The 15,804-nt window shown below is 40.5% G+C and overlaps 1 protein-coding gene across 2 annotated transcripts in view; it reads left to right on the top strand.

The window, feature by feature from the left end:
- The window catches only part of UBAC2 (UBA domain containing 2), a 146,161-nt gene extending 134,469 nt beyond the window's left edge, over positions 1 to 11,692 (top strand). For both annotated transcript variants that reach the window (XM_005303896.5, XM_065581043.1), the window contains 2 exons: positions 7,062 to 7,184; positions 10,967 to 11,692. In XM_005303896.5, the coding sequence (XP_005303953.1) occupies positions 7,062 to 7,184; positions 10,967 to 11,074 (231 nt within the window). In that variant the 3' untranslated portion in view covers positions 11,075 to 11,692. The remainder of the gene's footprint in view (positions 1 to 7,061; positions 7,185 to 10,966) is intronic.
- Positions 11,693 to 15,804: the final 4,112 nt, after the last annotated feature.

Raw genomic sequence — 15,804 nt, 5'->3', positions numbered from 1 at the left:
GAATCTAGGTTTCCAGAGCTGAAGGCTAATGCACCCATTCATTGAATCATTTACAGGCCCTGTATATGCACACGGCAGTTGTACACGTTTATTGCAATGTATTTTGTTTTTACATTTTCATTGGTAGTGTCTTACAAAATTTATTCCTCAAAGCACAATTGTAGAATTTACTTTTTTCAATTTTTCTCAGTCTTTATTTCTGTTAAAAGAACAGGTTTTGTGTACAGGAAGTGAGTAGAGGTGAGTTAAATATCTAACCACCAAGCTTCAACAACATGTGGCATCAGTCAACATCCTGGCTGCCTCATATTTCAGGATTCAGACCGGGGCACAGCCCAGAGATAGATCTAGCAGCACTAAAAGATGACCTCCTTATGACCTTGGACACATAAAATCTCGCTGTGCATACTACTGCATCTATCAGCAGCCTTTGACACACTAGTCCACAAGTTTCAGAGTAGCAGCCGTCAAGATGCTACTGATCCATCTAGCTGATCCATCTAGCTGACGTACCAGAAGTAGATGGCCCAGCACTACCGTTACTCCAATCATTTGTCTCCAGCAGAATTCAGGGAGTGGTGGTAGGCAATTCCTCCTCCTCTTTAAAGGCCCTTACCTGCAGGGTCCCCCAGGGATCCATACTATCACCTCTTCTCTTCAATATACATGAGGCCACTGGGGCAGAGAGTGAAATGCTGTGGGCTCAGCTGCCCACAGCATGCCAATGGCACTCAACTATGTCTCATTCTCAACTGATGCAACCATTGCCACTGTTACGATGTCAGAATGCATACAGGAAATTAACTCCTCAGTGCAGAAGAGCTGGCTCAAACTGAACCCTGGCAAAACCCAAATGATGCTGGTTGCAAAGAGAAATGCTTTTCCGAGATAGCCAAGATATTGTCTCCCCCATTTGTCAAAGTGGTGCAGTGCCTCAAAGTCCTGTTTGACTTCACACTAAGCTTGGATGACTCGGAAGCAGCAGTTCCCCAAAATGCCTTCTTTCACCTCCAACTTGTTAGGAAAAGTCATCCCTTCTTCCTGGACAAGGACCTGGCCAAAGTGGTCCATGCATTTGTCACCTCTGGTCTGGATTACTGTAACTTACCGTATCTGGAATTTGAGGGTGAAGATGATGGACAGACTCCAAAGGTGCTGCAGAATGTGGCTGCCTACCGTCTCCATGGCTTAGGCCACTGTAAGCATATCAGATCTGTGCCCAAGTCCCTTGACTGGCTCCCAGTCAGTTTAAAGGCCTTGGTCCTAATTTTCAAAGTAATCAATGGATCAAACCCCAGCTACATCAAAGACCGAATGTTGATCTGTGAATCTATGTGACAGTTGCATTTGTCTGGGGCAACACTGATCACAAAACCCAGGATGAAGCATGTGAGCACTGGAGACAAAGCATTCTTATTCAAAGGGATCCAGCTATGTAATGAACTTCCAGAGGAGATCAGGCAAAGTCAGTCTGACCATCTTTAGGAATCATGGTAAAACTTTCCTCTTTCAAAAAGCATTTTTACCATAAGAATGACAATCAAAACACTGACACTTCCTTGTGTCTACAGGCTTAGGGTACAAAAAAATCAAAGCCAAGGTCCTATCCCAAGCAAAGTTTTGACCCTGAAATGGGAGAGGTGCCAGCGACTCCATGAAGTTCACCAGAAACTTTGTTATTGTTATTCATGGAAGGTAATTGGACACCATGGTGGGTGGCAGTATAAAATTCTTAGCCAGAGTTAATGCCACTATTTTTACATCTGTCTTAAAACAAGAAATATTAAAACTTACACTCTATAGCAAAGCATATAGTCTCTTTTCCCCCACCCTGGATTATTACCCTCTCCTTGAATGAGGTAGTAGTAGAATTCAAAATTTGTATGAAAGTTTTATCAGAAAGGAAGTATTTGAAACATTACTTTTAGCACATTAGATGCCTTAATATTTTTTTTTAATCTTACATAAAACAACTGGGACAGTCAGAATATCTGACCCTACCCAAAATATCTACTATTGTGTAGATTATCACTACGAGGCAGACTGTGTGTTATTTAAAAAATGAAATGCAAAAGCTGTTTCCTTTTTTCCATCTCTCACTATGTGGTTACATCTTTAGAAAAGGTGTAGAGGTCAGATATTAGGAGGCGTTTCCTGTTTGTGCAAACAGATGGCAAGTTGGCATTAATTCAGGCACATGCGTTAGCATTATCAAAATATCTGAGTGCTTACAGAGCTTTCAAGAAAACTTTTAAAATACATTTTCTTTCTCTGTCTAAGTCAGGGGTCGGCAACCTTTCAGTAGTGGTGTGCCGAGTCTTCATTTATTCACTCTAATTTAAGGTTTCGTGTGCCAGTAATACATTTTAATGTTTTTAGAAGGTCTCTTTCTACAAGTCTATAATATATAACTAAACTATTGTTGTATGTAAAGTAAATAAGGTTTTTAAAATGTTTAAGAAGCTTCATTTAAAATTAAATTAAAATGCAGAGCCCCCCGACCCGGTGGCCAGGACCCAGGCAGTGTGAGTGCCACTGAAAATCAGCTCACGTGCCGCCTTTGGCACATGTGCCATAGGTTGCCTACCCCTGCTCTAAGTGAATAGGATTGACAAATGTTTAATTGCTATTTAGTTACTTTAGTTGAAAATTAGTAGCTGCCCAAAATATAATTTTTTTTATTTTGCAAACAGTGAGTAAAAAGCTCTTTTGTGCTTTTTTGTTGTGTGTGTGATATGAGTAACTAATACAGTTGTCTTCCCTAAAAGAGACTAAGGGGATTGTATGAATTAGAAAGTTAAATGAGAGCTAGTAGGCTATGCAGCCAGAAAGTTGCTTATTTACATAAGGGCACAAAACAGGTTCATTACTATAAATAACTCTACCTGAGTCTATACAAAAAAAGGTGTGTATGTCTTTTATACGCAACATGCATTGTCTTGTATACCACAGAAAGATGAGATACCAGGAAAGTGGTTTAACTAGATCACAGCTTTATTAAGTAACACATCTGGGAACTATCCAGCAATGACTTGTCCTGTGCAGGTCATCCTTCATTTGTAATCTGTACCACCTTGTGGAGGGATGCCGTGAGCTCTCATCCCATTAATACACTCCCAGCACTATTGCTCGGACCCCACCACTCTCCTGTGACAATCTAGAGGGTTGTCTCCTTGCTGTTCCAGCCATTTGGAGCCCCAAACCCATTCCCCACCTCCTCTAGGAGATGCCTTTTCCTAATCTGTTTCCAATTCTGGTTTATCAGGGAACAGGACCCCCGATTGAAAGAGTACCTGCACTGGGCACCTGCCAAGTTGTGACAAAATAAATTTCACAACGCAATATCACCACTGGGTCCCTGGGGTGCTGAGAGAAAGGAAAAAAACAACCAACCATCACCACCCACACTGCCCAGGTCAATCTGGCAGTGAGAAAAAAAATCCTTCCCAGCCTCCAAAGGGCAACTAGCACAATGCCCACAGCAAGCCCCCCAAACCCGCTCCTATTCTAATCCCAGTGGGCAGAAGGAGGAGCTTTCATTCCCAGTGAGGAATGGTGCCCTCGGCATGAGGAAGGGTTCATAAGACCTCCCCTTGTTTGTGGAGCCATTAGACTTTTGCTGCATCTCTCTATCCAACCAATCAGCCAAAGAGCTCCCCTCCTCAAACCTATGAGGAGGCTGAGTGCCATGAGGAGGGTGTGTGCATTCCTTAAAGTGGCCCAGGTTTTTTTCCCCCCTGCTGGCCTAGACGAAACCTCTCCCAGCGATGAGACAGTGGTGGGGAGGGCACTGTCAGCAACTTGATCATTTCTGCCCTAACATTGATTTTTAGTGGTGATGCAATTTAATTGTCTTCTCTGCTGTGGCCTAAGAAGCTAGGCTTTAGTTAAAACAGTTTCTAAATAATGTAGGTCAACCGTAAGAGAAAAGGGGTGGCTCCTGACATGGGGAATAGATCTTCTACAGCTCCCCTTCATAGCATCCAATTCTAGGGACCAGTGTTTGAAAGCTGATGGTGACTTCCTGCCTACTCACTGTGACAAACTTTCTGCTGCTTTGAGACCCAGATTGGGGAAAAAAGCCATCCCACGGACTCTCGGAGGAAGAGGGTGCACCAGTAGGGAGGTCAAAGGGAAAGTTTCCTTCCTTCCAGTAATTCTTTCATGACTGCCATCCACTGATAAAGTAGAGCACTAAAACCAGAGCTAAGAAACGAGGGACAAGCTGGTAGTCCCATCTCCCCTGTTGAAAACACTTAGCAGCAGCTGCTTTTGAGAGCCATGAATGAGGAAAGGCGGGGGAGATTTTGCATACATCTTCCTAGGGACAGTCTTGAGATCAACATTTTCCAAGACACCTGGGAGATCTCAAAAAGTTGTTGGGATTGACTCTGGGTGTGAGCGGTGTGGCACAGTTAGAATTGCCTGGTCTGAAACCTCTTACGTTCTCCCTTATTTATCATTACATTTTCATTAAGTTCACATAATAAATAGTGAATTCACAAGCTCTGCTTGGATGTCACCAGATAGCTTGGACCATATGTCACTGTCAGTGAGAGTGGCGGAGAGGCCAATTGCAAATCTACCATGAAATATGCTCCTTTTGCATAGAAATTGTATGCTAATAAACAGTAGATGACCCTTAAAAAGATTAGAAGCTCCGTTCAGTCAGGTCAGTCCACCATAGTGCAGATATTTGTCTGAAGTGTACCTGGATACTTGCATATTAAGTATGTTAGGGGGCATAAAATACACTGCAATTTAACATTTGCCATAACACTGTGTATGAATGTGGGGGGAGTGTCTGAAAATGATTTCCTGTAAGGCAAGGCTTGGCAGTAGTCTACCCCCCCTCCCCCCCAGCTTTTTGTCTATTTTTAAAAACTGGTATATGTGGGGATTACTTGACTTCATGATGATTTTTCTATCCTACCTGCTCTGGGACTGGATTTAGTTAAATTCTCATCTTTTTATACAGTGCTAAACCTTAAACACTTCGCAGATTTGCCTGATCATATTATTGCTGCATTTATGGTATTCCCTATAATTAATAAATAAAGAATACTGGGTAATGGCACCTAAATCCAAAGGCCAGTGAAATGTTTTAAAGGCAATTTAAAGCTGTGAAAAATTACTTATCTGATCTGTCTGATCTGATGTAGGTATTTCTAGGAAATGTGTCACTCCGGTATCTGCCTGAATCTGTTCTTACTACATTATCTGCATCCGTAGTTTAGTAAGATGTCTGTTGCAAAAGTGACGGTCTAAATAGTTAGTATAGAAACTGCTTTTTTAAAGATTCAAAAACATAGTGTTTTTGAGTGTTGTGGGTGCCAAATAGAAGGCTCATTTCTGAGAGGAAAGGGTGACCCTTGGTAGTGTCAGTTGACAAATAACATGAACTTGTGAAGATTTCATAGACAAACAGAATAAATAACTCACTAACGATGCTATAGGTACAGCTGGAAAGGCAGTTATACTCATTTCAATCATCAGATAGACCAGTACATTTATAAATTAGCACATTTATTTGACTGTCTGATGCCTTATGATTTCCAGTGCATAGAAGAAAAATGTCATAAAACAGACAACCTTCTTCAATACATCAATTTTTTTTGAAATACATTCAGTTAAATACACTGGTGTCTTTTTTTCCCTTCATCTTTTAAAGGAAATAAATACAAACAAAACTGCATTAATGCAATATTCTGGTTAGATTTTAAGTTAACTGCCCCAGCCCAAAGAAGCTTAAAGAGAAAAACAGAGCTGAGAAAACATAACTGTTTTTTTAAGAGGAAGGTCTTCTGAGAAAAAGAATTGTAGGCCCAAAATAGAGCAGCTGCAGGAAGGAAGCCCAGATCCCATACAAACTGAAAGGAAGAAGGAATGCTTTCCACAATAGTGAGACACAGGGAATGGGGGGTTAACAAGCTGCCTTATAGACACAGAAGCATCAGGAAAAAACACATAAAACAGAGAGATTGTAAAGGAACAGATGTTTTTTTCATGGGCAGTAGTTCTAATATTACCCATAATCTGTCAAAAAAACTTTGCTGATACATCAGTGTTACCTCTGGGCAATTATGTAAATAACACTTGACATTACTGTATGTATTTGTTATACTGTAAAAAGTAAGCACCTTACCATTCTTTTTCTGTGGTTTGGTTACATTTACATTATAAAATTAAATTTCTGTTTCTCTAACACACTCTGTACAAAATGCATTTACTTTGGAACAATGCCAAAATGTGAAACATGATATTTAATAGAGTAAATCTAGGGAAGGAGGAGGATGTTTTCAAAGTCATTTCAACTGGTGTTAGATTCATACAGTCACTTAGCTAGTACGGTGATGGCTGTAGAAAACTTTTACATAGATATCCTCAGTAGGCTTTATTCTGAGTTTACCTCTGTGATTTTGTTGGTGCCCTGAGAAATCCACTCATTTCCTTGTTCTTAATCTCCTGCATTTTTTGCCTTTCCCATCTGTGGTGATCAATGTTTCAGCCACTATCCTTCTGCCTAGGGAGAACTAGACTTCAATGCCAACCTTTAATTGGTGAGCAGAGCTGCTTTTAAGTAATACAAAGTGCTCACACATCTTGAGGTTATGGGCTTGATACTGCAGTCAGTGAATGGAACTCCTGTCAACTACACAGAGCAAGAAAAAGATCAGGTTTTATGTCTGTTGCAACAGAAGCAGTCAAACTGCTGTTTACTTGGGGAACAAGAGACCAGAACTCAAAGTTGCTCTCCTTCATGGTAGTGGGCTGCACCTCCTTCAACATATATGGAACACTAACATGAGGCTTAAACAGGAAATAAATATGACAAATAGCTCCTATTTATTAGTATGTTTCCTTAATGTAGCAGAAACATTTTGATTAATTAGTAAAGCAAGAAAATATACCCTTTTGAGTACTGTAATCATTAAAGACTATGATATTGTAGAAGTTATTGTTTGAAATAAACATTTTACTCATAATACAATTTATACAAAACTGTTAGTTTTTGATATCCTTTCTGGGTTAAAGAACTAATAATAAATATCTGGTTTCAGGGCAGGGTGATTAACTGGAATCGACTCTTTCCTCCTTTACGTCGTAGACATAATGCAAATTATCAAGATAATGGCCAGTCTGAGCAAGAGGCACCTCCACCTGCTGAGGTTTCTGAGGAACAGGTAAATATTTTTGTATTTTAAAACATAATTTAAACGGATAAGGGGTTGGCTACGTGTACTATTTATCATAATCTGTAACCTGTGGTAACCTTCTATACAGTTAATATGTTGGTAGCTCAAACTAGAATGCTAAATGACAGTTACAACATAAAGACAGATTGAACTAATGCAATTGCATTTATGGATTAGAACTGCAAAATTATTTTAGAATTTCTGGCTTTGTATATAGCTTTTTTTAAAAAAAAAACCAACCAGCTAGTTTTACTATTAAAATATGGTAAACAAATGGAGACTGGCAAATAGTTTGCATTATTCATGTTGAATATGGGTGGAGCTGTTATTATGGAAGTTTTGATTCTTTCATTGAGTTTGCCTCTAAAGTTTCCACACTCCATCATGTATACACATCAAGCCACATAAATAACACACATAAAAATTTTATGCTAGCTGTGAATGGCTACACATGCACAGTATAAAACTCAGTAAATACAGTTCTGTTTCATTAACATAAGACAGGAATTGCTATGTTCTCTTCCTGCCTATTGGACCAATCTCCAATGAAAAAGTAAGAACTGGTTGTATTGTATTCACCAGTTTTTAGTGCCTTCTTCCCCAGTGTCCAGACATGGTGCTGCTGCTTTCTTTAGCTCCCAGTGCCTCCTGCAGGCTGTCAGATTGCCTCTGTGGGTCTTCCATGGCTTAGCCTTCTGGACGGGTCAGTTCAAACCCCTTCTGGGGTACAACAAAGTCAAATAGAAGAAGTACCTGACCGTTCTTGGCCATTTATAAATAAAATAGTTTCTTTACCCTGCTTGGGTTTAACTCCCTTTCCAGAAATAAATCAGCAAGGTTACTCCTGTCACTGATCATGGCCAGCAATAGGCCCTGACCTGGTTCCTTTGGCTGTTGGCCTAGGGAGCATCTCTCCTCACTCCACAAGCTCCAGCCCAGAACTGCCTTGGTAGTAGCAGGCAGCTCGCTTTATTTCAGCCTGCTGGGCCTTGATTGGCTGTTGTTGATCCTTGCCCTTCTAGTTGCTGGAGGACCAGATCTCAGTGGTTCCCAAAATGGCTGCTCTTGGGATGCTTCTCTAAGCAAGCCCAAAGGCATAGACACCAACTCTGTGCGTGCTTCCGAGCTGTTTGGCGGGTTGGGGATGGCGGAGAGCAGTGAGCGGTGGGTGGGCAAAAGCCTCAGTGAGGGGGTGGAGTGGGAGCCGGAAGAGGCAGAGCAAGGGCAGAGCCTTGGGGGCGGGAGGTTGAGTGAGGGTGGGGCCTTGGGGGAGTGGGGCAGGAAGAGGTGGAGAGAAGGCGGGGTTTTGGGGGAAGGGGCGAGGTGGGAGCAGGGCTTTGGGGCAGAGTGGGGGTTGAGCACTTCCTGGGAAACGTAAAAGTTGGCGCCTATGCCCAGAGGTCTAATAATTGTTGCCGTTTTCCTCTCAGAAAGATTTTTCCTGGGGTGGATGTAGCAGAGCAGTGGATGCTCCAGCAGGGGGTCACAAAGACCTGTTAAACCCCATCTAGGGTGACCAGACGTCCTGATATTATCCTGTCCTGATCAATATTACAGATTTTTCTTATATAGGCAACTATTACCCCCACACACACCCCCAATCTGGGGCGGGGGGGGGGGAGTATCCTGATTTTTCACATTTGCTATCTGGTCACCTTTCCCTGCACAAGGACTTTTAGATGCCGCTGGTTATGAAATCTAGTTTGATGTGAGACTATTGTTGCGAAGATGTCAAAAGTAGCATAATTCATTCTTCCCATAAAGATGAGACATAAACGTTGGATTTAAAAGGGAAACCCACCCAAAAATGATCAGTATCCTATTTTACAACCTGACAATGTATTAGTTTTCAAAACCTTTAGTAATATATGCATAGATTAAATCAGAGAAAAAGATTTTTGAAATCCAGGATAAATGTTACAATATTGAAAGAACTACCGAAAAAACAAAATGCAGCTTTCTTGCCAACGTCCAGTCAAAACTATGTGCAGAATATGCACAGTCTACATTTCCAGATGCAAATGCTAGATTCACTCTATTTACACTATTTAACATTTTTATCAATGACCTGAAGAAAACATAAAATTACTACTGATAAAGTTTTCAGACAGCATAAAGATTGGGGAAGTGATCAGTAATGAAGAGAACAGGTCCGGATAACTTTGTAAACTGGGCACAAGCAAATAATTTGCATTTTCATATGGCTAAAAATACACATCTAGGAACAAAGACTGTAGGCCGTACTACCATGATGGCAGGTCTTTATCCTGGGAAGCAGTAACTCTGAAAAAATTGGGGAGTCATGGTGGATAATCAGCTGAACATGAGCTCCCAGTGCAACACAGTGGCCAAAAGGGCTTGATGTGATTGTTAGATGCATAAGCAGGGGAATATCGAGTAGAAGGAAAGAGGTTATTTTTACCTCTGTATTTGGCACTGTGGTGACTGCTGTTGAAATTCAGTGTGCAGTTCTGGGGCCCACAATTCACGAAGGAGGTTGATAAATTGGAGGGATTCAGAGAAGAGCCATAAGAATGATTAAAAGATTAGATGGTGATACAGTAGATTCAAGGAGCTCCATCTATTTAGTTTAACAAAGAGAAACTAACAAAGCAGTGACTAGATACAAATATTTGTTAAAGACCTCTTCAGTCTAACAGAAATGTATAACAAAATCCAATGGCTGGAAGTTGAAATGAGACAAATTCAGACTAGAAATAAGACATAAATATTTAAAATGAGGGTAATTAACTATTGGAACAACTTACCAAGGGTCATGGTGGATTCTTTATCACCAGCAATTTTTAAATCAAGATTGGATTTTTTTTGTTAAAATATGCTCTAGTTAAAAAGGAATTATTTTGGGGAAGTTCTGTGGCCTGTGTTATACATGAGGTCAGACTAGGGACCACAATGTCCCTTGGAAATCTATTAATCTTGTGACGCAGGAAAATGCATATTTGCTGTTGTGTCCTAGATGGAACAGGCAGTTGTATTGGTATCTACCCTTCTCTCGATGTTTCCTTTTGGGGAAGGGCAGTTTTAATCTTCACTGCAGGCTTCATAGGGACCTGCCAGTGGAGGAGGAAGAATCGAAGTATCTCCCAGCCTGCTCATGGCTGCCCACTTCTGGGGCTGTGCTGTCTGGTTTCAGACCTTATCCCCCAGTAAGGGGGTAATAGTAAGTGCTTCTGCTGCCATGACTATTTGGTGAATTTTGCCAAAAAAATTAATTTACTGTCCGCTGTGATTGGAATAAAAATAAAACTATTTCAAAAGAAATCAGTCAGATTTTCACTTATAACTAAACACAATTAAAAAAAAATGTAGGTTTTACAATTACTCCAGCTTGAAATTGGTATGATTTATCCATTTGGGTATTGAATCTGGCACACTGTGCTATAACATAAAACAAAATTGGATTTAAATGCAGTACTGTTTGAGTCAGCGTGTATAAAAGAAAGTTGGCATGCAGACAAAAAGTTAACCATCACAATTATATTGTAACATGTGAAAGATGCTTCTCAAGTACCTACTGACCACTGGAATTACTGTTTCATTGCAAACTGTATTTTCTCAACTGCAGTAATGTTTTCTGGCTCATCCAGCCACACCAGATCAGATAAGTGTTTGATATTTTTTAAAAAAAGATATACCATTGCACAGAGTGTTCAGTAATAAACTGAACGGTTTTGCTGCTATATGATAACTCTAAAAGGAAAAATGAATAAAACTGTGATTAAAGGTGTTTTTTTCTATTTCTCTTACAGGTTGCACGACTTATGGAAATGGGATTTTCCAGGGTAGATGCTTTGGAAGCTCTGAGAGCTTCAAATAATGACCTTAATGTAGCTACCAACTTCCTACTGCAGCACTGATGATTGTCTGTGATGAAAAACTTTAGTTGATATGTTTATCTACCATCAGCAAGAGGATCAAAGCCACCTGCTGGATAGATTCATAAAGAGCAAAAGCCAAGAAGAAGAAATGTCTACTATACGCGATGTTTCAAAGTAGTGTTCATGGATGACACTGACTGTTCCTAACCCCCCAAATAAAGTGGTGGTTACTGTTCTGGTTATTCTTTAAAAGTAACTTTTATCTCTATATGTTATATGATATCATCAAAATTTATTTTAAAAAATTTGGTGTCTTTCTCTTTTAAATCAGTATTAGACATATTATCATTCCTAATAACTAGGAAATACAGAAGCAACTCAAACTACTGCAAACAGTTAAATTTACCTATCAGGAAAAATTACAATACTATTCTTTTTCTCAGTTTCTTTGCTCTAAAACTGTAACTCTATATTATTTTACAGTATTTTGATTTTTGATCACAGTAATGAGAAAATGTTCAGATGTGGTGGCTAATGTCATTTCCATAAAGAATTATGGGACTAACATGTCATTCATCAATAAGTTTTATTAATGTTTGTAATATTTTCTCTCTCTCAAAATCCTTTTTAAATAAAAGTTGTAATTCAGTACCATAATTCATGTAGGATACCAGAACTGTTATGTGCGTATTGCAGGTTACATTAAGTAACTGGTATAAATTTAAACTATACAAATTGTGTAGATGACTTTACAGATCAGACAGCATGAAAATACTTGAATAGAAGCAGTAAAAGGGAATTTGCTGATTACAAAAAAATCAGGCCTGACATCATTAATCTGATTTGGGAACATTTCCATGGTAACATGATGGATGTGTTTAGTATGCTGTGTGTTAGTTTTGGTTTTTTGAGCAGCCTATACATTTCTTTAAAAGAAAAATACAAACCAGGCAGAGGAAAAAGACCATTCTTCTGGTTCTGTCTGGTCTTAGTTTTCCGCTGTTATAGATACAGACCACCCTCGGTGTACAGTTGGAGGCTGCACTTACTGTCAGTCACTGACTGGAAGCCTAGCCTTTGGAAGGATTGACTCAAGCCAACCGGAGTCTAATGGCAGGGGAGCAAGAAATGGGTTTTAGAGTTTAAAATGATAAATATACCTATTTCGCCCCTTTTTCAGAAGTGCTGTGCCTCCCCAGCTTGGGAGTTTCTGGGTACTCAGCACCTCTGCAAATCAAGCCAGTTATTATGGAGGTGCCAGTTCTGGCTCCATAATTAAAGTTAAGTTGAGTTTTGCACTTACATGTTACACATGTATATATTATACATTTATTTTATATATGTACATGGTATATGTACTATACATATATGATTGAAAACAGGACTGAAGATGTCGGGGAGAATGAAGTGGGAGGAGTAAGAAGTTGGAAGGAAAGAAGAGAACAGGGGAGAGAGAGGAGGGAGAATTATATTTTAGAAATCAAAATGAGGGGATAATTGGGATTTCTAAAAATGGCAGCTTTACTGTATTCTGCAAAATGAACAGAAAATAACATCAGATTTTGTTCACATTTAGGTACATAATGTACTTACAATAATACAGATTATTGTGCTCATGTCTTAATTTCCATTGGACTGGTTAAGAGATTTGAAATGAGAGGCCATTATTTTAGCTTGTGAACATTGTAACGTGAGGTATTTGCATGCAGCTACAGTCTTTTTGTAGACTCTTCCTGCATTTTTAAGTGAAAGATTGTTTTGTTCACATAAAGATGACTGGCATTTTTCCTGCATGGGTTAAGGAGATGTCTGGAGTCAGTTAAGTCTGAAAACTGACTGGATCACAAAGAGAAGCCCTGAAACCTTAAAAAGAATCTGTTCAAAAATGGTATGATGATTTGCAGCTCAGTTAAAACTTTTGGAGTATACGTCTAAGAGGTCATACTTCTTTATTTTAAAATACGTGTAAAGTCTCCCCATCACTATCAGAATAATTGTATAATAGGTGGCCATAGAGGGTGATAAATAATTACAGATAGAATCAGTTACCCATGTACAGAATTATTTATTTATATCTTTCCCAGTAAAAGTAAAAAATTAAATATAACAGATACACTTCCAGATACTGTCCTACTGTAGAAACAAGGGCCAATAGAGCTGCATCCAGATTCCATACAGATTTTACACTCAGAATTTGCAAATATGTAATTAAGAGTGCAATTCAGAACATTACTAGAGTATTTGCAGATTAATATTCTGTAGGTCTAAATATTTTATTTTTGTTATTTTGTATTGCAATGGTATCCAAGTGTCCCAGTTCAGACCTAGGCCCAATGTGGTAGGCACTCTAAGAATGTACAAACATATTAGATGAAATCCTAGCCTCACTGAAGTCAACGGCAAAACTCCCATTTGCCTTCAAAGGGGCCAGATTTCACCCATGGCCCCTGTCTTGAAATGCTTGCAGTCTTCTAGAGTCTTCAGACAAAAACTTTTTTTTCTTTTTGATCCCAGACACTACTGAAGAAGTTTTCAAGGTGATTCATTCAGCAAAGTGCGACTTGTTGAAATTAGAGCTGAAAAAAATCTGTTGGGTCACCTGCTGTAGACCATCTCATTGATGTATGTGCAAGATAGTTCCTTAGAGCATATTTACTAGTGCTTTGTCCAGTCTAATTTTAAATGTCTCAGATGATATGGTTTCCATGTGGAGTGCACTCCAGACATTTTTTGAAGAGGCAAAAGAAAGTGTCTGCCCTTTCCCTTTAGCAGAATACAAATCAGTTTTCTATAGAGAAAGGCTGCAAGGATGAAATCCGGGCCCTGTTGAAGTCAGTGGCAAAACTGTCATTGACTTTATTAAAGCCATAGTCTCACCCGGAGGATATGTCTTCACTGCAGCTGAGAGCCTCCCAGCCCAGGTAGACAGACTTGCACTAGATTCACTTGAGCTAACATGCTAAAAATAGCAGGGTGGACATGGCTTTGGCAGAGATGGGCTAGCCACCCGAGCTCAGACCCAGGGTGTTGGGTGGGTTGGGAGCCTGAGTGCCGTCCAAGCCTCGATGTCCATGCTGCTGCTGTTAGTGCACCAACTTGAGTCCTGCTAACACAAGTCCACCACCTGGGCTGGGAGGCTTTCTCTCAGCTGCAGTATAGACATATAGACTAAGAGTCTCAAGTAGTGGTTGCTATTACAGATTTCAATAAGGCTAAGAACATTCTTTAATGATGAAGCTTCTGTTGAGCAGAATAATTTATCAGAGTGAGATCTTTAACTGTTGTATGGTATTTGGGAAATGCACAGAGCTTTCCATGGGATGACTGCAGAACTCTACAGTGGGAACGGCAGGTTCCCAGGGTCTTCCCTTTCTTTTAAGGTGCAATATGGTGGAGCTCTTTACAGAAGACATTGTACTTGTCAGAAATGTCCTCCTTTCACAGCATAGAGGACAGAGATTGCTACCTCTCAAATGATTAAATTTACAGTAACATTTAGCTTCTTATATACATAGATGTGGTATATAGTGCCTATTGATGCCTTAAGGAACTAATTATTTAAGCAAAAGATTATGTGCAGTTATTTTTGTACAAAAACAAGCAAAATACATCCTAGGAGTGTTGAGACACTTGGCAAAATACTCAGCCATCTTACATGTGGTTATGATGCTGTATATAACTCTGGAAAGTCTCACTATGGCTATAATATGGGTTTGTTAAAAGAAAATTAAAAAGATACATTCCAGGAATCCTCTCTCTTTTAGTGCGTGTGTGCATTTATTGTACTTATGTTTAACTATATATCAGAGGTGTCCAAACTTTACAGCACTAGGAACCATGATTGGCACTTTGCAATCTAGTTGTCTATGAATGTGCACAATATTTTTTTGTATTTGTACCTACCTTGATAAATGAATAGAAATCAATTGTCAGTTCACTAGAGAGAAAAATCTGGTATTGATTAGCTTGATTTTACCCTATAATTTCAGGGAGAGATGGCCCTTGTGTAAGGGGACACTAAAACTCAGTGGTGGTGTTTTGGTTGGCTAGCTCCCAGTACCAAAAGAAAGGGGAAGGGATCAATGGGAAATCAGAACCCTGAGACTGACAGTCCCCAGGAACAATGGGGAGAGGTCAATGCTTCAGGTCAGTCTGATTGACAGGGTGGGCAGGCTAATCAGAGAGTCAGGAGACAAGGGGGGTCCTGTCCTCCGTGTGAGCTGGAATTGCCTGGGGCAGACAGAGTGGGGCTGAACTAAGGAGAAAGCAGGGGCCCAAGCTGAGCTGGGGAGCAGAGCCGGGCCAGCCAGAGGGGCCAGAAAATGAGCCCTGGGAGCAGTCACAGAAGCAGCCTACAGAGCAGACCTGTGCTGGGAGCAGGGCTGTAGAAATCAGAGCCAGAGGGGCCAGAGAAGCAGCCCAGGGAGCTGGAGGCAGAGCAGCAGCAGAGCTGAGGCAGAGTGGAGCTGGAGCTGAGGCAGGCTGGGGCAGTCCAGAGCCGGGTGTGGTGAGCAGCTGGGGAAAGCGAGGGAAACCCTGCACAGCAGGCCCAGCGCAGGGAGATGCCCCCAACCAAGACGCCTGGCAGGCCAGACTTGGAGGGGGGATCGTAACCCCGATGGGTGGGGGCAACGCTGGGAAGAAAGGCCCTGCCACCTAGAGCCTGAGGGCGCGTGGCCACCAACAAAGCAAGTGTCCGACCCGCAGCATCCCTGAAGCACAGCCAGGGCCTGAGAAGAAGGCTTGGTACTTGTGACAAACAGACTGAA

Source organism: Chrysemys picta, chromosome 1, assembly GCF_011386835.1.
Source record: "Chrysemys picta bellii isolate R12L10 chromosome 1, ASM1138683v2, whole genome shotgun sequence".
Taxonomy (NCBI): Eukaryota; Metazoa; Chordata; order Testudines; family Emydidae; genus Chrysemys; species Chrysemys picta.
The sequence above is the reverse complement of the archived record's forward strand: the minus strand, read 5'-3'. Positions and strand labels throughout refer to the sequence as shown.